The sequence below is a fragment of the Erithacus rubecula genome, assembly GCF_903797595.1.
Source record: "Erithacus rubecula genome assembly, chromosome: 3".
NCBI classification, from domain to species: domain Eukaryota; kingdom Metazoa; phylum Chordata; class Aves; order Passeriformes; family Muscicapidae; genus Erithacus; species Erithacus rubecula.
Window position 1 is genome coordinate 88657891 of NC_136689.1, and position 22593 is coordinate 88680483.

Genomic DNA, 22593 nt, shown 5'->3' on the forward strand with positions numbered 1-22593 from the left:
CTCTAACAGATCTCACTTTGAGAAGAGATATAGAACTTGTTCACCTCCAGAAGTCTCAGAGAAAAAAAAATCAGTTTTTTTCTCTGATTTTATGATTTTATAGAACAGATTCAGACAAGAGAAGGACTGTCCAAAAGTCTGCTCCTAGGCACAGGCAGGAGAAACTATCATAATACCATGGGCTTGCAGAAAGCTGTGCTTCCTGGCTCATGCTACCAAGTACAGTAATCTATTATATGATACATGATATAAATGGTTAGAAGAAAGATCACTATAGCAGGCTTCTCTGATGGTTACTGTAAAAAATGTTAGGTGGTGCTGAAGAAATTATAAAGAGGCATGGAAGACTATTCTCCACAGACATCATGGTTTACTTAGTAAGAAGTATGGAATTAAAGTTATAAGAGAGATATAAACATAAGACACAGATATAGAATTGTGATGTAGTCGAGTGTAAGGGCTGTGCCTATGTGCACACCCAGAGCACTTGGCCATTCATTTTAGTAAATATCAAGGAACTCCCTTGCTAGCATCAGCATATGTGAAGCTAAGAACTGGTCTGAGACAAGATGATTGAGCTACCTGCCTTCACAACACAGCATTTGAATAATTGGCACAGGAGTTTTCCAGGTGGGAATTTCAGACAGTTTCACAGAGTCCTCCAGGTGGTTCCTATGATCCCTAGGCCAACAGACAAGGCTTACTTATATGCTTCAGTATGTTGACCAACATGAAAATGGAGAATCTCCTTACCTCAAGGCTCCAGAGGGCAATTTCTGCTGAAGACATGACCAAACTGCACAGAGATTACTGCACTCATTGTACAGATGCTGTGATCATTGTGTATAAAACACTGTACAGTCTTAAGATAGTTACGTTTTGTACAATTAAGTTTTGTTTGAGTGTGTGCATTAGATTTTTAAGTACACTGTCCAAGGGTGAACCAGTTCCAGAATTTGTGAGAATAAAAAACAAGCAAACCACTTTTGCAGAGGTAGAAGGTGAAATTTCTGATGCCTGCTTATGTGCCTTTTCCACACTGAAGGAAAGAATCATGTCCAGGACAAAACTGACTACACAAACTCAGGTAATAAGCAGACTTAGTCTTACAAAGGCCAAGCACTAATAAATATGTGATATAGAATTAAAATTATAATAGTAGAATATAGTAGTATTTTATAGTGCAGTATATTATAGTATTGTAGTCTATAGTAGGATAGTATAGTAGAGTATAGTGTAGTATAGTACTCAATTAGCACAGGTTCATCATTATACAACCAAAGCAGGCATTTGATCCACCATTTATCTACTGCTTATATGATTTCTCATTGAGAGACTCTAGTGGACAGCCAGCACAGGCATTCAAAAGAAAAGAACCAGATTTGTTTCTATTTAAACACTCCATCCCAAACAGAATAGCAGTATTCTCTAGTAGCACTCAGCAAAACAGAGACTTGTAGGTGCTCTGTAGTTATTTACAATTCTTACACTGCCTCCAAAATAGATCTGGTCTTCATAAATGAAGACATTGAAAAACGTGCTCTCTGCATGTTCAGCACAGTAATATACACCATTCCTCATAACTTCTCCAGTAACTGCACTCTGTTTAAGAATCACAAATCAAACTTCCTATGCTACTCAATTTACTGTGAAAAACAAAAACCAACATGATCATTTCAGATACTGTTTCTGGAACCTGAAACTGAAAACCCTAAAAATATATAGCCTCATGAGTGTAAAAATAATTACATATTCTATGAAAAAAATTCTATTCCATATCCTTCCAGTGACAGCTTACAGTTGGACAAATATTTATTTTACCTGTTTAGATAACTGCTCTTCACAGAGTTTGTAGAGTGTATAGAATTTTTGACTAAGGGCTTGGTTGTCTCGGAAACCAGCACTTGCCAGCTTGACTCGCATAATAATGCTGCGGTCAGGCACCATCATGGCAACTGTGCGGAACTGAACCTTCAGATTTTCGGGAAGTTCCTGTCGTCCTGCATAGCCAGGGTTCTGAAAATGCAATTTATAAACTCAAACAATACGCAATGATGGCAGGGTAGGAAGTTTTGTCTTTCCTGATAACCATTCAGCAAACACAGGAGCACATGCGAGATGATGGGGGATAACTTGAGCATGTCACAATTACACATCTGTACACAGCTGCCTCAATACTGCAGTTCATGAAGTGTGGAGTATCACACATTATTTGGAGATATCCAAGACTCATAGATAGAGACAGACAGCCACTTACAGATGTTGCTGGAGCTCTTTTAAATGGTTACTTCCTCAGAGTCTTGACAGTGTTCCAATGCTGGAGGTTACTGTCCCCTGTGAGCATTCCCAGACCATTTCAGCACAAAGTCAGTCAAGCAGTGCAAGCCATTACTGAGTGTAATTTAAACTAATGGATCTGACCTTTCACTGAAGATGTCTAAGTCATCCATATCAGTACTGCATGGCTCAGTTGTGACAACTATAGTCACTAGCTGTGCATTGATAACTTCTTAATCTCTCTCAGCTCCTTCCCCCTGGCCTTTATATGGCACTTATTCGCTCTGTTTTTCAAATTGCAGTGATAACATTAACACTTTTTCAAAGGTAGGAACTACTAAAATAAAGACAAAGGCTTCCATTTTGAGTTGCGAGTATGTAGGTAGCTAAGGAGGGAGAAATACAAAGATGATTTTAGGTATTTTTATACTTTCCTGCTGCTTTGCCTCCTGCAGTGCTAGAAGCAGCCCACAGGCACCAAAGATAAATCTTTAGGAGGCCAGTGAAACAGAGTGAGGGTGGTTTCCCTCATGCTGTCTTCTAGGATTGAGGTCAAAACTTCTTCAGAGGTGGTAAAATACTGACCAGACCAGCTATAGTAGTCCTTGCAGTAACAATTACTTCTGGTTTATTTTGACAGACTTTGACTAAAAATATGAAGGAGTTAAATTTAATCTCAATCTGTCAAATATTCAACTAAAAAAGTCCTTAAAATACATATTTAATGATAAATGCATACCTCAAGTCCTAGGGTCCAGTTAAAAAATATGGACAAGAGAAAATTATACCATAATTATTTTACCAAATTATTGTTCAAGTTTCATTAACTATTTTTGAACAGACAGTTCCATTATTTCAACAGGGAAATTTCAATAGAGAATGGAACAAAAAAGATTTTTCACAATGACACCATTTAAATGAATTGACAGACATACCATAGTCAGAAATATACCAAATTCTCTGTCCATGTCAACGACGTCACCATCAGTGAAAGTGAACTGAAGTTTCTTTTTTTTCTTGCACTGAAGTACAATATATATCTGCTGAGCAGCCACTGATAAAACTGGAAGTTCAATGCGGTTAAATTCATCAAAGCAACCCCATGCACCCGACTGAGCCAAACCTAAGAAAGGCAAAAAGAGAAATACTCTGTTAAAATAGAAGATCAAATGAGCAATTTATATACAAGATAGAGCATGTTCTATACAAATTAGTGTAACATGAGAAGAACAGAGAACAATAACACAGTATAAAGTGAGAAGTGAAAACTCAAAATAAGTTGGGCTGTGCATTAATGACACTCAGAAAAAATATCAACCCTTGAATGAAAGATACATAAACTTCTTAAAAAAGAATCCTAGAGTTCTCTAGCAACCATTAGGCTGAAAGTTAATTAATACTGTACATAGTACCATATAGTAGCATAAATGTGCATAGAGCATGGAAACTCATCTATGTAGGAGATGAAGATCACCTTGAGAAACACCTATCTAAAAAGCACAAAACCAAATAGAGACCACCACATTTCTGACAGAAGGATTGTATCATTTTATAACAATTAATTTATAGGTTAAAAATTACTGGAGATTAACATCCCATTGTTCAAGAGAGAGGAAAGAATCTGGTGTTACACTTAGTATTGTTACTTGGAACAGGCCATGGGGCTGTAGACAGACAGTAGTACCCACAAACATCATTAAATTAATGGCTTTTTCAGGAGTCAAGTACTCCTTCTTCTGTATCATGCTAACAGGATTGAAACAGGAGAGTCTACAGTGGCAGCCTTCCAGACCAGTAGTGGGAAAGCTACAGAATCCCTGATCTTCCACACCCATTTCACAAGAGATCAAGGCTAGTAAGTTTGCAGGAGCTTCATGGCTGCCATCCCTCCCTTCCCAAAGATTACACTGGACTAGTATTTCCAATTGCCTGGGTCCATACCTACAAATATTCAGAAATGTGTAATTCATTCCACTGACTGGTGGAGCTCAGCTTGGCTTTAGCAGTTTGAAGGCAGTACTAACTTCAGAAATAAAGCACACGCCCAAGAAAAGCTATTTGTGTGTCTGCAATGTTGAATAACCATGCCCAGAACTCCCCTGAATCCCCATACTTTATATGGCAAGGCCTATAGCACTGGTAAAATAAATCTATGGGTGCTTTATGTGTAAAGCTAATTCCTTAAGAACTGTATATAGTTCAAGAGACAGTATTCAAAAATCAATAACTATGCTATCAAGATATATTCATTCACTTTCTCTTGTTTTCTCTTTCATTTTCTTTCTTCTCTTGCCTTTGCTCAGTCTGTTCTTCTCATAATATGCTACTTTCCTTCCCTCTACTTTTCCTTGTCTGATCTTCTCTTGCCCTTTAAGATGTTCATCCAATTGCCCTTAATGCCACTTTTATGTTTCTTTTCTGACATTCATTTTTTATGTTTTTTCATGCCCATTAACCAATTATTTTAATAATGTTGCATCAGTTGTCTTTTACCAATGTAATTTTGGAAGAACAAAACTAGAGGAGTCAAGCCAGGTCAAAATCACAGGTAGTACAACCAAAATTGGCTTCTTAAGGCTTGATTCAGTCAGGGCAATACTGAAGATCTTCCATTAAACTTATCTCAATTCTATATGTAACCTTTCCCTAAACTGCTTCTAATTAGTTTCTAGATATTATAAGGAAAAGAATCTGAAGTGAATGAAAAGTTACATGGACCTAATTAAAAAATTAAAAGTAAGTGGAATATATACAAATACCACAATGCCATACTGATACAAAGATAAAAGTAATTCTATAGTCGTACACCAAATTTAAAACATGAAATACTCAATCCTGTCTTTGAAAACAAATGAAGAATGTTCCTTTATTTCATTAGTGTGGCAGCAAGTACTTTAACTGATGTTCTTCTGTGAGGAATATCTGGGCCCTGGAAGCCCTCAACAGTCCTTCCTGAGGCTTTTATCCAGATTCTGTCTTCCAGTCCAGGAGTTCCATTGTAGCTCAGGCAGGTCTGAACTGGATTGTGTGCAGGGCTGTGCACAGTCCCATCTCCTCTTACTCTGAATTTTGGAATGAACTTCCTTGGAGGAGCCCACAGCTTTACCCCCAGTCCTGCCTCCTGCTGTTTCTGACTAAACTTCCTAGGTGGATCCTGTATTCAGCTGGTCATTTCAATTGTTGGGACTGCTGGTGGGAACAAGCTGACAACAACCTGCCGTGCTTATGAACTGTGGGACTGTGTCCTGCTGAGTGAAGTCCCTGCCCCTGAGTGATTGTGCTGATCACCCTGGGCTCCTGGCTCATCTTCCCTCTGGCAGCTACCCCATTCTTGCTGCTCCCTGATAAAAAATCTTATTGCAGAGATTTTTTAAATTCATTTGTCCTCTTTTGTAACGTGGTATACGAATCCTAGGATTTATTCTAAAAAGAAACTGAAAGAAGTGGGCTTTTTCTGCTTTGTTTATTAAACATAAATATCTACTCTTCGGGATACAAGGAAAATCTCTAAAGCTGGATATTCTTTAACAAAAAACTTAGTTCCATGCAATATTATCTCTTACACTTACTGTGTATTTTAAAGGGGTTTGAAGGTAATTTCTCAGTAGAATGATGAGGTTCAGTTCTGACCACATAATTTTTCTTTGGGAAAGGAAAAAAAAATTCACTTGTTCTGTAATGCCACCTGCTGCATGGAGTTAAGAAACCTCATTCTCAGACAAAGCCAATATCCCACAGCTTTGAATAAACTCAGTTCTTGAAAAATTATTTCGTTTTGGTGGTGTTGAAAAAGGAAAGAAAGGACACATATATGCTAAAAACACACACACAAGTAAAGGCACAGCAAGCAAACTCCCTGCTGCAAAACAATGAGACAGTCAGAGACAGTATAATTTTGTCATATTGTGAATTAAATTCTGTTCCCATGCTGAACATATGATGGTTATAAAATACAGAAATCGAGTAAAAGCAGAAAATAAAGGACAGGACTAAAGAGATTGTTAATTATATCTGAAAAATGTGGCAATGCCCCTGCCCCAATCAGTACAGATATCCTACAAATCTAGTTCTTAAATAATGAAAGAATCTCATAGAATAGCTATTAATCCCCAGACTATAAAATGCATATCTGCAATGCAGTGCTATGTCTCTTTCTATGTGTTTTTCCACATTTTTCCCCCAGATTTTACACTGGAGTAGAGCTACAGTGATATAATTCAATGGAAATGTCACTGAAACAAAGCTCTGTCTAGCCAAAGTACAACCCAGAAGCAGCAAACTAAAAAGTAATCATTGGTCCTAAAAGAATTTAAAGGATGCCAGAATTGTGTATTCACCTGCTGAATTAAATAAATATAAAATCTTACATTAAATATTGCATTAAATGTAAAATCACAATCAGGTAATATTGGAATTGTCTGACTGCAACTACAGAAAACAGAACCAAAGTAAACACAGCTTTTATACCCATCTACAGGCAACCACAGACAAAAGTTGTTCTGAAGGTATCCACCAACACTTTTCAGGAACAGTGATGAAATGTCCCTGGTTAGGTATTCAAGGGCAATTTCAATACTGAATTAGATATAAGAAAAAAACTGAAAATTCATCTTCCTACTTGCAGCCCTAGTACTTTCTCAGGTTATCTCGGGTACAGTTCAGGTGACAAGTTGTATCTGAATCTACATTTTGGTTCAACTTTGAAAAAAAAAAACTAACAAAGATCAAAATCTAGACCTTGAACATACCAGTTAGATCATCTGCCTATGAATTTCTCAAGTCACACAGAAAAACTAAACAGATGGAAACAGGGAAACAGGAAGACCAAACCTCAGCTCTGACCCAACCAGAAGAAGTTCAAATAATATTTTTATGGTATATATAGTACATATATATACTATATTAGTTAGCTTATATTTTTCTATTTATTTTTTCCGAAGATGAAACTTATTGTCTTTACAGAAGAAGTCTGGAAACATGCCTGAACAACATCTCCTCTCCCTGCCTCTTTTTTCCTCACTGCTAAACCTGCTGGTCTGATGCCTTGATCCACAGCACCAGATAAAGTGTAAAGTTTGGGTGTAGAAATACTGGGGATGGAGCATCAAGCCTATCACAAACATGTGTAATTCTGAAAAATTTGCCATTGTGAGCACTGAAATATGTTATATGTTAATGAGAACTTTCATATCAGTCTGCATGGAAGTGCTTCTATAGCTGAGAAGAACTACCCTTTTTTCCATTAAAGACCTCATGTACAGTAAACAATCTTTGTCTGAACTCACTTTGTCCTTTATATTAAATCAAAAAGAGCTCATTTCCTTCCCTAACTTCAGTACATCCATGCTTCAAGAAATTGAAGATATTTTCTTATTTATGTCTTAAGACACAAAAAAGGTGATTGCAAGCCAGGCCCTTCCAAGTTGTGACACTAGGTCCAAAACAACTGACTCCAAATGTCCCTTCACAAATGAAAGCACCAATGTGTAAGAACATAATCTTACTTTTACTCCCAGACAGCAAGAGCCATAGGAATGCTGAAAAAAACCAATCTATTCAGGCTCTATTCAGCTGTATCTATTACCCAATTCTCAGAAAAATTCTCTGAGAAGCAAGCTAAGATCCCACTTGCAAATTTACTGAAGTAAGCAGCCACAGGCATCATGGTTGCTTGAGCAGCAATTAGATGAGTTCTATAAACATTTTTTCTAGCTCACATTGAACACCAGCATGCCATTAAATGAGGCAGCCACAGAAGAGGGACATATTACACAGTATTTGTTTCTGTAGCATATGAGGGCAATACTACATGAGAAATAGTCACCTTATAGAAAAACAACAGAAAAAGAAAGCTGAGCCCTAAAACTCAAAACTTGTGCTTTTAGACAAAGAAATTGTGTCCAGTTCTAATAAAAGAAAGCAATGACAAGCTGCAATGATCACTACTGCCTCAATCTGAAATGGGAAGGGACATGTGCTCAGGATAAAAAGACAGAAAAAAGGCAAGAATACAAAACCAGGTGTCTGAACTGACAAAAGTACAAAGAGTTTAATACAAAGAAGTGAAATCACCATGGAGTCAGGAAAAGGGGTGTTCATAAAGAGATACATTCTCACAGAAGGAGTAGAGCAGAAGACAACAGCTTGGTGACATCAAAGACAAACCCACTGGAAGGGAAGCAAAGACTGACATCTCCCTTACAGACTGATGACTGTGCTTGGCATTATGAGCAGACTCAGACATGCCAGGCTTTTTCTGTCTAATAACAATGAGCAAAATAAACCTGTGACACTAAAGGTCCACACACACGATAAAAGATGTGAAAATAAAACTTGGCCCAAATCTGTGGGATTACAGGAGGTGCTTTGAGAAACTTGTGACCTTAACTGAAGGTATTCACATACATAGGTGGTTAATTTTCTAGCTCAGAAATGTTCCTCTGTTTAAAAAAACATGGCCAGATTTGCTGGCTTCTTAAGTGGAACTAAATATTATCCCCAGGTTATATTTTACTTTTCAAGAGATATATCTCAACAGTGAAAATTATGTTTATTGTACCTTGTGTTATAGGTAGAAGCCCACCACTCACAGAAACAGTGGCATTCTGTGTTCTGTCAGTCCATATATAAATGCAGCTAGATACAATAAAATGGACCATTATAATGAAATCTACATTTGGGATCACTAAATACTGTTTGCAAAACTAAATTCAAATTTTTGCTAATCATGAAGAGTTATCAGAGTTTGACCACTGTGCCATTTTCCTGGTTTCAGAAGAGTCCTACAGTTAAATAAGACACTGCAACACTTTGCCTATTTCCCTGCCTTCCACAACTTCATTACACTTTACATTTGATTGTCTTGTTTGATGCAAAAATAGCAAATAATAAATATAAATCCTCTTCTCAATGCACAGATGGGATAGAGGCATAAAAAAAAAAAAAACAAAGAGTAGAAAGGATTAAAAGGAAAAAGAAGACACAGATGAGAAACACCACTGAAGAATATTCAAACAAAGAAGTACTAGAAAACATGCAGGAAGAAAGATGGAAAAATCAAATAAAATCAAATATTAGGCAAAATGAATGAGTGTCTGGAAATAAGAGGAAACAGAGATGAAAATGCCCTCCAAATCATTGCTTATTCACTACTGAAGAGGCCAAACCTTACAACTCTGAAATGAATAAAGCAGGTATTTTCTTACCTTTATAGATACGACCAAGTCCTCTGTAGTCCATTTGGTCTGAACAATTGAAAACAACAACATACTTTCCCAGGCATTTGCCCATGTCTTTAGTTGTCTCTGTTTTCCCTGTCCCAGCAGGTCCTGCTGGTGCACCACCCATACTCATGCCCAGGGCCTGTGCCAGAGTGATGTAACACCTAAGGACAGAACAAACAGGCCTGTGAATCTTTTCCTACCATTAATTACTTGAAGTCCATCAATCCAACCACAGCAGATGTATTATCCAGAGCTGGGGAAGGGGGCAGAAATGTACTTCCATGTGGTTAAGTCCTCAATCACCTCCTTTGCACGCTGTGAAGCTGAGTTACCAGGGCCAGCTTTGCTCCACCTGCAGAAAAGCAGCATAGCCATCCAGCATAGCCATGAATGCAACAGCCCAGGAAATCCACAGGCCAATTCTAAATGCTGAATACCAAAATACTGTAGTAATGTGATTTTTTCAGGCTGTCATACACCCTTCCTCCATTACAGCCTATTCTGCAGCACCCAGAGCCACTGGATTTCTGCCTTTTCTCCCTCCCTCCTACTGTCTCCCCTGAGCACTCATGATGGGCTCTCTGATCTGGCAGTAGGAAGGTACAGAGGCTGGAAGCATGTCCTGTCCTTGCTATTTCCATAGCAGCACACCTAACCACAGAAGTGCTGGCAGTCATGTGAGGTCTTTGAGTTCCAGGACCACAATGGATGAGAGCAAAGATTGCAATGGAGAAAGAGGAGGAATCCATGAGTCCTATGATCATCTTTTGCTTCAGCCTCCATCCTGGGTTGAGATCCTCAAGTCTAAGTTTCAGCCTTCCCAGATGATATGGAGGTTACTGAAGAATGTAAGGAAGCCTGTTGTTCTAACTTCCAACGCTCCAAAATCACAGCAAACACATTTTAGCACTGTGAAACTCAATGGATTTGTGATATATCTGGGGAGATAAAACGGGCACTGGAAAAAATCCCAAATGATAGCACCTAGTATGACTTCTTATGAAACAACAGAATACCCATTCTAATACAATAGAAGTAAGAATGCTTTATCACCTTATTACTCAGTGTTCAGTTAACAGGCCATAATTTAACACATAAAAAATACCACTCTCAACAATTCTGCTACTGAAATTGAGGTAAGGACAAGCTGAACGCACAGCACAAGTTCTATATAGACCTTTCACTTCATTTTTGGTGTATGCCATGACATGACTGTGTCTGATATGATGTGTAGGAGCATTCCATTCAGTGCCATTATCTTAATGAAATGTACTACCCGCTGTGTGTATTTATCTCTGCTTAGGGAATCTCTCTGAATATGAAATCATTAGCCAAACAGGACTTGATTCCAAGCTGATTAATGGAACAAAGACACCATTGCCTGAAAATTTTCAGAAGATCAGACAATTCCAAGCAGCAGTATTATAAATACTAAAATGGAAAAAGCCCACAATGGGAATAAAATGTGTTGTTATGCAACATTGCTTAGATACGTAAGTCTCCCACAGTAACACTAGGAAATATCTCTGCTTCAAATACCCTTTCATGTGACAGTGGGTAGCCTCCAAACCCTGCAGCACTGTTTGACTCTCCCAGGTTTGTCCAAAGAGAGATATGCCTTTTCTTTCTATTGTTGTTATTATTATTATATTTTAAACTAATTTAAAAGGATTTTTTTCTTCAATCATGTCACCCTGTGCTAATTTTCAATCTTGTGTGACACAGGACCTCATAGAATTGTTATATATTCTATGTCCAGTCCCAGTCCAATTCCTGGCTCTGCACAGGACAAACCCAAAAACCACACCACATGCCTGAAAGCTTTTTCCAAATACCATCAGAACTCTGTCAGGCTTGATGCCATAACCATTTTCCTGGCTGCATTTTAATTCTGTGAACAAATTTTGAATGACAATATTTTCTTGATACTGGCTTTCCTGGTGGGTAAAATTATTTTCAGTGTGTTAGTGCTGCCATAGCCACTAATCAACTGCATGTGTATTGCTGCAAACAAACCTCCATCTAACATAGGAACAGTAGGGTGCATAACATAGAACTTGGGAGATGTGTGTTACTTATTAAAAACCAGCTATCCATATGAAGAGGTTTGGCTTTCTTAACTAGCTCACAGGGAATAATTTTGTTCAGATATGGACAAAAATCTGAATTTTCATTAATAGATAAAATCTAGTAGCACAAAGAATGCAAAGACAATTCCAACGTTAACTCAAGATGGGGCTTTGAGCAAACTGGTCTAGTGGAAAATGTCCCTGTCCAAGGCAAGGGCATTGGAACTAGATGATCTTTAAAGCCCCTTCCAACCCAAGCCATTCTGCAATTCTAAAAATGACTGAACATGCAAAGTATTTTGACATTTGTATCCACATATAAAAGAACAAGCTCTGGCATAGCTAATGTATCTCCCTCTTGCCTAGCTGAAGCACCAACCAAGCACTTTAGGAAAACAGGCATCTAATGAACTTTATACTCTGCTGAATAACTAACACTCCAGCAATAAAAACTTCTCCTTATGATTGTCCTCAGAGTTTATTCTGTGTTTGCAGTCCTGCAATTCTCCATAGGCCTTGCTTAAAACCATACTGGCACTAGTTACACAATGCTATGTCCTGAGTTACTGCTTTTTCCTACAGGGTGACTTCAAATGAATCACTTGCTGTAATTCCAAATTCTCATGCAACAACTTGCTTATTGAAAGCAGCAATATATTGGTGTTTAGACTGACTCTCTTTTGGCTGGTGAAGTGTATGGTGCTCAGGCATATTTATCTTGAGAACAAACAAGTTTTTCAATGCCCATCATAGCTTAAATGACTCAAGCAAACACTCAAATTTAATCTGCTTTCGACAGCTGAATATATAAGCACTGGCCTCTACTGTTCACCAGCGATATTGCAGCACTGTAGTGCAACCTAAGTAATTCTGACTTGTGAAAGTTAAAATACTTAGGTCAAAGGAATTAAATCTTAGCTCCAGTACTATGCACTTGATTCCTTTTATAAATACCTGTCAGTTAAAGGAGTTATAACAAGCCTGTCTGTACAGCCTAAGTATTCATTGCAGTAGGTGAACTGTACATCAGTGATTTTGATAATGCATTTATCCAAGTCTTCAAGAAAATAAAATCGAGACTGTTTTTGCCATTCAAAATCAGATGGAGATTTAATGTTCATACGGACCTATTATGGAAAAGAAAAATCATTAATACAGAAATTAATCAGTACAAATTAATCTTAAATTAATCAAATAAATCTTAAATTCCATATAGAAAAAATAAAGTCTACTTTATATAAATTCATGACCTTGAAGAATGAGCACAGAATCTGTCAGGAGTCAAGACATCTAGAATTATCTTTTCAAACCTGTCTATGAAGTGCTCTGAACCTTCTGTCTACTTTGATTTTCCTCTGATTTGGGCACAGAGATTATGAATAGTGCCTTACAGACATACTGAAAAACAGTCATGGAAAATGTAAAAAATGAACAATGCTGGCTGTCCTGCATGGTAACTGCACCATTGCTCACAGAAACACTAAATTTTGCACAGTATTGAATACATTGTGTAGATGTCTGAGTGCTTGTTTATTTGGGTTGTATTTTTCAGTATGAACTTGCCACACACATATTTAGATTTGTGGTAATTAATAGATTCATTATTATTGACACTGAATCTCAAGACCAATGGCCTCTTTCAGAAAATGCTGCCCTGGTTATTGGCCTTGTAAAAAGTTTAAGGTGAGGAGCAGGTTCTGCAATCTCAGCCACTTCCTTCTCCTTTATCTCAATCACTAAAAGATATGTTTAGCAGAGAATAGAATGTTTCAAGAGAGAAGGCTATTATTACATATACCATTTAAGAACCCCTTCCCCAGTTTTGGACTTGGTCCTGACTTTTTATTTCACATACAGAACCTACAAATTTAACCAATTTTCCATAATTTTATTATAATATGGCATTAAATTAATTAAGAAAATAGCTATCATGATAAATTTAAAATTACAGGCAGGGAATAATACCCCATGTTTTTCTTAGAAGCCAGCAGTTTTCTTTCTAGATTTCAGTGCTTTTCTTCATTTTTTTCTATTTTCTTGACATATGCACTTAATTTTTATCTTCCTATACATATATGCATAAATTAAGCAATCAGTATTGAGTCAGAATTGTCCTTTATATCATTCAAGCCCTCTGGAAGTTATTTTACATCCATTTTTATAATTATGCTTTCATCTATTCAACATACTTATCTAAAGGAAGCCTGATGCAAGCCAATTATCAAAAAAATCAAAATATCTGTTACATTTATTGTTGCTATCCTCTTCAAACATAAGAAGCCTCACTGCTTTTACCTTTGAGTAACCATTACTTTATATTAACATATAGTCTGGATCAGAAATCAACAGATGGACAGGAATACTGAAGTCAGGTTTTTTACATTCACATTTCAATCGAATAATGCATTAAATCTTCAAATTGAGAAGATAATTTAATTTTAAAAGTTAAACTCTTTTGAATTTGTTCATGTTGAGTATAAACAACATTTAGAGAACTGAAGTCTAAACCTATGAACATATCTATATAAAAATTCACCCTTCTCACTGCATCACATCTATATTAAATCAAACTAAATCTGATATGCTCTATCACAGCAGTAATATCAGAGCTACTCAAAGAGAATAGATACTAAGTTTGCTTATAACTTTTTTATCTGTGCAAGACTTTCCATACAGAAACTCCCTTGATGATTTTCCAAAAAAAACTTACCAAATCATCAAAGATATCCTTCTGGTGCACATGAATGGTGATTAAAGTTTCATATTTTGTGCGCTCCATTCTTGTCAGATTGTGTGTTGTCATGTCAATCAAATCATTTAAAATTTCCAAAAACTTCTGATTTGTTGTGTGCATTACCTTTTCCACAAGCAAGAATGATCATATTAATACAAACACCATTTGTTCTTCCAATATTTAGAATATAAAAAATTAAAAATAAATAAATAAATAAATTGAAAGCATCCAGGGTTGCAATGTCCATATTCTGCTTTGTATTTATTAGGCCTGAAATCCTAAATTTGGATTTGCAGGCTGCCTTCCATTCATGCATTCTTACCCAACAGGGTACAACACTGTTATATCTAGATGAACAGGTCACACAGTAAGATTTTATTCCAAGACTCTTGCTCCTTCTACTATATATTCAGAACCATCAGTCAATGATTTTGGGCAGTATATATCAGTTCAAGCTTTTTCCACATTTTAGGGCGAACAGGAACCTGAACATTTGTCACATCCTTTAACCAGAGGAGGGGGGAATTATACTATAATTTTAGATTCTGATGCTAAAATAATATTTTATTTTGTGGTACCAAATATGTTACAAAGTTTCACAAATACTGACTATACAATACTGACTTATGTAAAGAGCATCAGCCTCACCCAGTGCCAGTGATGCTCCTGGTATGCAACAAAAAGCACTGAGATTTAAGAAACAGCAGCTAATTTATACCCAAATGTGTGACAGAACAAGCACATAGTTTTCTGTAAATATATGCAGAGCCTAAAACTCACACAGTTTGCTAAGAAAAAAAAGATAAAAACTCTGTTAAAACTAACAGAGAATTAAACAACCTCCACACCCTCCAAACACTCACATTCAGTTCAGCCCAAAAAACCACAAAAGTTGCTTTCTTATTAATACAAAAGAATCATTGTTCCTAATTATTCTATGAACTAGAGTGAACTGAAAGCAGGTTTATGCCCTTTTTAAACTTTGAACAGTGCAAAAAATGTACCAGTACACTGTTTTCTCCATAGCCAAACCATTACTTTCATGCAGCATCAAAGTACAGCATGGAATTTGCCCTGCATTTACTTTTATGGTAGGATGCTGTTACTCGTTCTTTGTTCAATCTCACTGTATATTCCTGATTAATGGTATTTTGCAACCTTTAGTTCACATCCTCTCCTTCTTTCATAGATTCACTGTCAGGAATAACACCTTGGTTGTTAACAGCATCCTCTCCACATGTTTAAGATTAAACCAACACCTCCTGAAACAGATTCTCTTCTTCCCCTTCCCTAAAAAAAGAGCTCATCAACAGAAGGATGTGACATATTTGGATAGAGTAGACCAATGTCCACAAAGCACAATTGCTTCCCCAAAGTTCAGGTGCTCTTACTTATTTCCAAATTTGATTTTGTGAAAATAAGATAAGATTCCCCATATTCCCGAACTAAGAAACTATCCCTTCCCAAGATGACTGCCCTAACAAAAAAGCAGAGAAAATTGCAGGATTAGGAACAATTCTAAAGCACACACTGGGGGATAATGAGGAGGTGTGACTCCTTAACACATTTTTTATTATTCTGTTTTCCTGTTAGTTTATTTGTTATTCTGGGTAATTAACTAGTACTTTATGGTTTTTCCTACATGTTACTTTTAAATTTTCACAATATGTACTGTTACAAATAATGCTTTTCATAAATCCCCAAAGATTCATTAAACACTACCTTTTTGTCTGTTTTGGTACTGTTCAGTGCCTTCTCTGCATCCCTGGTCCAGATAATTTGAATTCCCAGAAGTCCTATTTGTGCAGGAAACATTGCCTGAAAGTCATACATCTTAAATTCTGAATCGTTAATGGCCATTGATGCCTGTCTAATGATGGTGTGGATTGTTTTCCTAATCCCATTCAGCAGCTGACCTAACCAGAATTCCACATTGCCCTGAAATAAACAAGAAAGTACTCTTAGAGAATTAGTTTATGAATAATTCACAAGGAGTAAGAGCTCTACGTGACTTTTTTTCCCAGTCCTTCATACTCCCATTTCTGTACTTGTTATTCTCTAATTTTTAAAAGATTCCTCTCCTCTTTCTGCTCCACTGCCCTTCTAGAGATATGTGATGGATTTAGCACTTCACAGCAGTACTGCTGAGAAAACAGGTAAAGCAATCGTTACAAACTGACACAAATGTCCTGTCCCTTCTACTCTTTGCTCTTGCTGTTCACATTGGGAGGTTTTCATTCAGCTAGTCAAATAATAGCATGATGCAATACTGTTGGCCTCTAAAACATAAATCTACTTTAAATCAAGCCATGAAAAACTGCAATATATACTTTCATTACCTGAGCTAAAACTGGTTCAATAATATTGACCCGTTCTCCTTCTTGAGATTCAAACAATAAAATCTGGTCGTAGTTTTTTTCATGAAATCCCACTCTGTTAACATTGTCAAACAAACTTAATAAATGTGCCTACAATAGAATCAGAAAAAAAAACTCCATAAACTGATTTGATATGTACATTCTAGCACTTTGTCTTTAAATGTTGTATTAGAATACTCTGTAAATTTTTCCATAAGTGAAATAAATTCTCTCAAATAAACAACAAAATATGCCATGGTCTTCACTTAGTAACATCGACCATAAGGACGCTATTGCTTTATTATTTGTACCTGAATAGTGTGGGAATCAGATGCTTGACCAAGGATTTCCAGCAGAGCAGGGTCAGATACAAAAAAAAATCTTGGAAATATTAACCGCTTTTTTTCCAAATAGCCAGTCAGTGATTTCTGACAGATTTCCAGCTGTTCCAGCAAATGTGGTAGCAGCTGTGCCAAAGTCTCATCTCCAACACAGCACTGCACAATATTTGATGTTTCATGGGCTCTCTGCATAATTCTCTGCCATGATTTATCAATGTTCTGAAATCTTCTGGCTTCCTGAAGTACATGATAAATGCATTAGCTTTTCCTCATGTTTGTCATATTCTAAAAATTAAATAATTCTATCAGGCAGGGTAACAATTTAATATTTCTCTTGCTGTTCAAGTCTTCTTTGGAGGACTAATATATGAATACTTATAGGCATCCTTATTATTGACCAGAGTTTGAATTGCAAGAGAAAGATCACAATGGGACAGCTCCAGAAATGTCTTACTTCACGTTGGGCACCAAAATTTTCCACGTAAAAGGATTCCAACACACATGAGAAAACTCAAAAAAGCAGCTTTCTCAGAAATTAGAGCCATCCTAACAGCAATACGCAATGTCATGTAAGCTGTTAGTAGCAACTCCTGATGAACAAAACCAGTATACAGAGTCTGAAGCTGCCCCACTTGTGCATTACATGTGTTGTAGGTGAAGGGAGGCAAATTCTCAAACTGGAAGCTGAAAAAGAAATATTTTTATACACTGGGTATATTAGCATTAAAAACTTTCTTCAACTACAACAAATGAAACAGAATCAGAAATTATATGAGAGCTACAAGAGATCTCAAAAGAAGATCCAGCACAATTTGTCTGTCACAAGGCAAGATCATACCAAAAATATCTATCGGTCTTGTGTTTCGTGATGCTCAATGAGAGAGATTTAAAACCCTCTCCAGGCAATTTCTGATACTGGTGACTCTCTTCTAATATCTAAGCTAAAGTAGATACTGAGAACAAGTTTTTTTCCTTCCTGTTGAGAACAGCCCTAATATTTTTTAAAACTTATCACTTCTTTGCTTCAGTTTTTCCTTTTCTTCAAGCCAAACAAGTCTAGTTTATTGAATCTTTTCTTACACCTGATCCTTCCTGGATAGTTCCTCATTCTTACCACCATTTTCTATGCTATCTCAAATTTGTCAGTGTGTTTCTTTGGCCAAAACTAGATACAATACTCCACTCTTCTGCATTTTGCACACCAGAAAGCTACAACACATTTTCTGGAAGTACTATCAGAGACAATGACAAAAACCTATCAAAATATATGGCAACTACTGTTTTTCCTCCACCCACACAGCTCTTTGCCCACTCTAAAAATAAATTAGACTTGTTCAACATATTTTGCTCCTAACATATTCACATTGACTGAACATTATTCATCTCCTTGTTAATTTCCAGATGCTAACAGCTACTTGTTGCAGTATTCATGCAGAACTTGCAATTAAGCCCACTCCTCATTACTCCTCCACCAAGCTGTTCCTTCCCCTCCTTCATCAAAGAGAGTCACTACATTTGTTTTTTTCCAGAATATTGGTTCATGTATCTATCATCCTTGGAAGAAGTAGCTTTTGTAGTACTTTTTCATCTGCACAAGCTGCTTATTGATTCTCTGATAAGCCCCTCACAACACAAATATATCTCATAAACAACAAAAAAATGTTATCTAAACAACAATTAAGAAAGATTTATTTAGCTTGCAAAAATGAATCTTAATTTGGGATATTGTAAGCCTTTAATTATAAAATATGTGCCCTAAAATAAATTAATATCTAATAATTTCCCAGTAATCATGATTTTGTTTAGTTACACCATTTGATCCAGCACAACTGAACTGTGGTCTGTTAGAACTGCATGAAAACCCCTCATTAGGAGACACAACAAAAAGAATTATTGCTTTTTTTCTGCTTTTCTCTCCTGTTCAGATCATTCCTTAGCTCTTGTGCAGCTGCTACCTTGGAAGGTCATCACTGCCTTTTGAAGAGGTTGCTATGGTTCACACAGATTAGCACATGTACAGCTCCCAAACCTGGCAGCATCTCTCTGAGGGACTTCATTAAACTGAGTCCTAGCAAGTACAGAATTCATACACAAAATCTGTCATTTTATTATTACAGCTTATAGCCTATAAACCTGTGCACACAGGAAGAAAGGGATATTTGTACACATGGCAAAAGCAATAAATTAGTTTTGTGCCATTAAATAGTTCTGAGCCCTGTACTAAGTCAGTAATATTGCACACTGACAGGAACATTTGAGCTTGAATTACAAACAGTTTTGTTCCTGTAGGTTTCACCAAATTCTAAGCAATTTAACCAGACAGATCCTAGTTTGGCAAAGCTTTTCCTGAACTACCTTGGCACAGCCCACAAATCTTATGTGAGTTACATGCATTGGCAAATAACCTCTGTGATGTCTGTGATGTGGTTAATCTCCTGATACAACATATTATTATCACACATCAATATACCTGAGGTAGTTGTTTGGCAATGTCTCCACCAACAAACACAGCTTCAAGGTAAATCCAGAGGTTCTGTACAGTTATCCAGTTTTCAATTATCTCTGCAGTATTGGTCAGCTTCTGAACCCATTGTTGTATAGTGGACTTAAATGGTGCATTATACCTGCATGAACATGAGTTAAAGGAAAGAAGAACCTAAAATGAAAATTGTTTACTCTGGGAGTTGATTAGATTTATACAACATGTACATTTATTAAGTTTTGTACCGGTTGCTCATCAGTGACCCCAGCACCATGATGCTATCTTCCACCAGAGCTATTTTCTCTGATACATCTGAACCCTTTAGAATAAGCTCTCCTCGAGTTTTGAATTGGCTGAAACTGAAAGCATGAGCACTCCATTCACTGATGACATGCTTCAATTTTTCTTCAATATTCTTTTCTTTCACAGCACTGATGCAAATATCCTGTGTAAAATTAAAATAGTAAATTACATTCATCTAAGGCTATTATACAGCACACTTGCAAAGACTATTAAAATGTATTGCCTTGATGCAGATCTCAGTATAAGTTCAGGCTAATGAAAATATACATTGAAATGCCACAAAGCTATTATATTTCTAACAAGATTTTATTCTAGTACTACTTGTAACAGTACTCCATCTTCACTACTGCTAATATCTTACACACAAAATCCACTGAGTCAGTGAATCTGCAGAAAGAATTTGCCTCTCTGTATGTATTAATATTTGAAATCAAATAAACTGACAGAGGGCTTTAAAGAAAATAAACACTGCCAATCAAAATCAATAAACATTCCGAGAACAGAGTGTAGACTGACAATGTGCCTGTCTGCTACTTCTTGAAGACAGCGAGGACAGGACTGTCATAAAGCTGGTTATTGCATCAGAGAGAAAAGGATCAAACACTCAGACTGGATCCCAAATTCCAGTTCAGTAGTACATTGGATGCCATCACAGCTTTGAAGTGTTTCCTGAAGTGTAAGGCTGGAACTCTGAACCCTTCAAGGCTTAAATTCTTGTCCAGGAATTGTTTACAACAGAGGTTTGATTTCATGGCCTTATAAATGCTCATTTGTGGAACAAGACAAAACAGGTCACTACTCTGGAAATAATACAGATTTAGCTAAGTGACCATGGAACTGAAGTTAGAAACTGTTGGGGTTTTACTTCTTTAGTTTTAGCAATGCATTGTTCTTGTAAAAGGTAAACAAGCATGAAGCTAAGGCACTTGCTAGGTAACTTCTGTCTCCAAAACAGAGGAGACAATAGCTTTGTAGCTTCTGCACAGTCCATATGCCTTCTCATCTATCTGTGCTCTTGTGAAGAGTGACTTTTGAAATACAAAACAACTTCATTCTTCTTTAATCCCATATCCTCCACTTCTACTGTGTTCCAAGGATTTTTAGCACTTAACAGGATCAGTCTTACATCAACTATTTTTTCTCTCTGGTTAGACATTTAAAGGGAAGAAAACTATATATAAGTAGGCAGACCCTAAATCAGAAGCATGACAGAACCACACTACTCCTAAAACAACAGAAGTCTTCCTATTGAAGTGTTAGTGTAAAACCATGTACACATTTAAATCTTCTCCAAAATAAAAGGGAAATAAGCTAACCATCAGTGCCAATACCACTACCAAAATCCACTTTTTCAAAGGAATTCTTCAACTAAACCAAATTTTTTTAATGTTACAAAGCTGTCTAGAAACATTATTTCAAAAGCACCAAATCACAAGTTAATAATTACCAAAAAAAAACCCAGAAAAACAAATCCAACCAAACAAAACAAAACAGAAAAGTACATATACCTCAATATCTTCTTTATGTTTTAGTAAAGAGGCATCCATTATGTTTTTTAAAGTGAAATTTTCAGAGTCAACATCAAAATTATGCCCAGTTACTTGCGCAATTTTTTCCCAGTGTCTTGACAACATTGCCTAGAAATGGGATGGGGTTTTTAAAAATTGTATTAATTTTAGGTCTAGAATGATCACATACTTTTGCACTTCATCTGTTAAACAAATAGGAGAGTCTTGATTTCCCTTCTACAGAAAGCATTAGTAGTTATTATAATCACATGACAAAGTCTTTTGTTTTATTTCTCTATACTAAGCCTAACTAGATTTTTTGCTATAAATATAGCTGCTTTTATCTATAAAAAAGAACTATGGAAAGCAATTTGTAGTCGTACAATGTTGTAATCTGATACCAGAGGTACAAGGAAGGTCTTACCTGTTCCCTACTGCCCCTGTCCTATTGGCAGAGAACCAAACTATCCCCTCCCTGACCCTTTCCTAGAAAAAGCCAAGACCTGAGATCCTCTTCTTCTTTTGCCCTGGGACCACCATGAAATAAAGAAAGGCAAGGAGCCTCTTTTGAACCTCGTGCTTATCTCCATGCTAAGCCTAGCTCCTTCTTATGGATACATGGGAAGAAGTTACAGTTTGTAGCAATAGAACATGGCCTTCAACAGTTTCTCAAGTGCCTCTCATCTCTAAATTATTATGCTGAACATACTTTGTTTGTCATCATTTCCAGCAAAGGACAGCTCTCAGTGAAGTCATCAATTTTTTGTTTCAGGTCTTGAAAAGCTTGCCATTGTTTCAATGCTTTTGGTAACTTTCGGATTCTTTAAAAAGCACAAAAAGAAAGAAGAAATATTTAATTCTTCATAATCACCATTCACCACTTAATAGTACATCATGTTGTCATTTTCCAATGGGTTGACCAGTAGACTGCAGATAAAAATCCAGTTGCAGGCTGGCAATATTATATATAGCTGGTCATTTGTGACTGCATGCATTAAACGCTGCTAAAGTCAACACAAATTACACTAGAATGGTTTGGTTTCTATTTCAGTTTGAATTAAAGGAAGCTAATTTCATGTGCACACCTGAAATTAAGTTTCTGCAATCTCATTGTTTTAGTAAAATTTGAAAATGCACCTAATCCTCTAAAGAGGTAAAAGGATTAAACAACATATATTTTCCCAGCAAAATAAACTACATCTCAAACTAAAACTAATCTGCTTGCAAAGAGAAAAATGCTTCTGTTTCAACCAAACAAGTCTTAATTCATACCTGGTTTGTATGAAAGACAAAGCAAAG

At 36.5% G+C, this 22593-nt stretch overlaps 1 protein-coding gene across 1 annotated transcript in view; it reads right to left on the reverse strand.

The window, feature by feature from the left end:
- Positions 1-22593, reverse strand: part of LOC306799897 (dynein axonemal heavy chain 5-like) — a 144296-nt gene that overhangs the window by 90163 nt on the left and 31540 nt on the right. Inside the window, exons 29-40 of the mRNA XM_079301529.1 lie at positions 22004-22115; positions 21295-21423; positions 19729-19928; positions 19472-19625; positions 16972-17238; positions 16643-16771; positions 16026-16241; positions 14280-14426; positions 12524-12696; positions 9483-9661; positions 3213-3400; positions 1822-2016 (exon numbers count right to left, since the gene is read on the reverse strand). Of these exons, the coding sequence (XP_079157655.1) occupies positions 1822-2016; positions 3213-3400; positions 9483-9661; positions 12524-12696; positions 14280-14426; positions 16026-16241; positions 16643-16771; positions 16972-17238; positions 19472-19625; positions 19729-19928; positions 21295-21423; positions 22004-22115 (2089 nt within the window). The remainder of the gene's footprint in view (positions 1-1821; positions 2017-3212; positions 3401-9482; positions 9662-12523; positions 12697-14279; positions 14427-16025; positions 16242-16642; positions 16772-16971; positions 17239-19471; positions 19626-19728; positions 19929-21294; positions 21424-22003; positions 22116-22593) is intronic.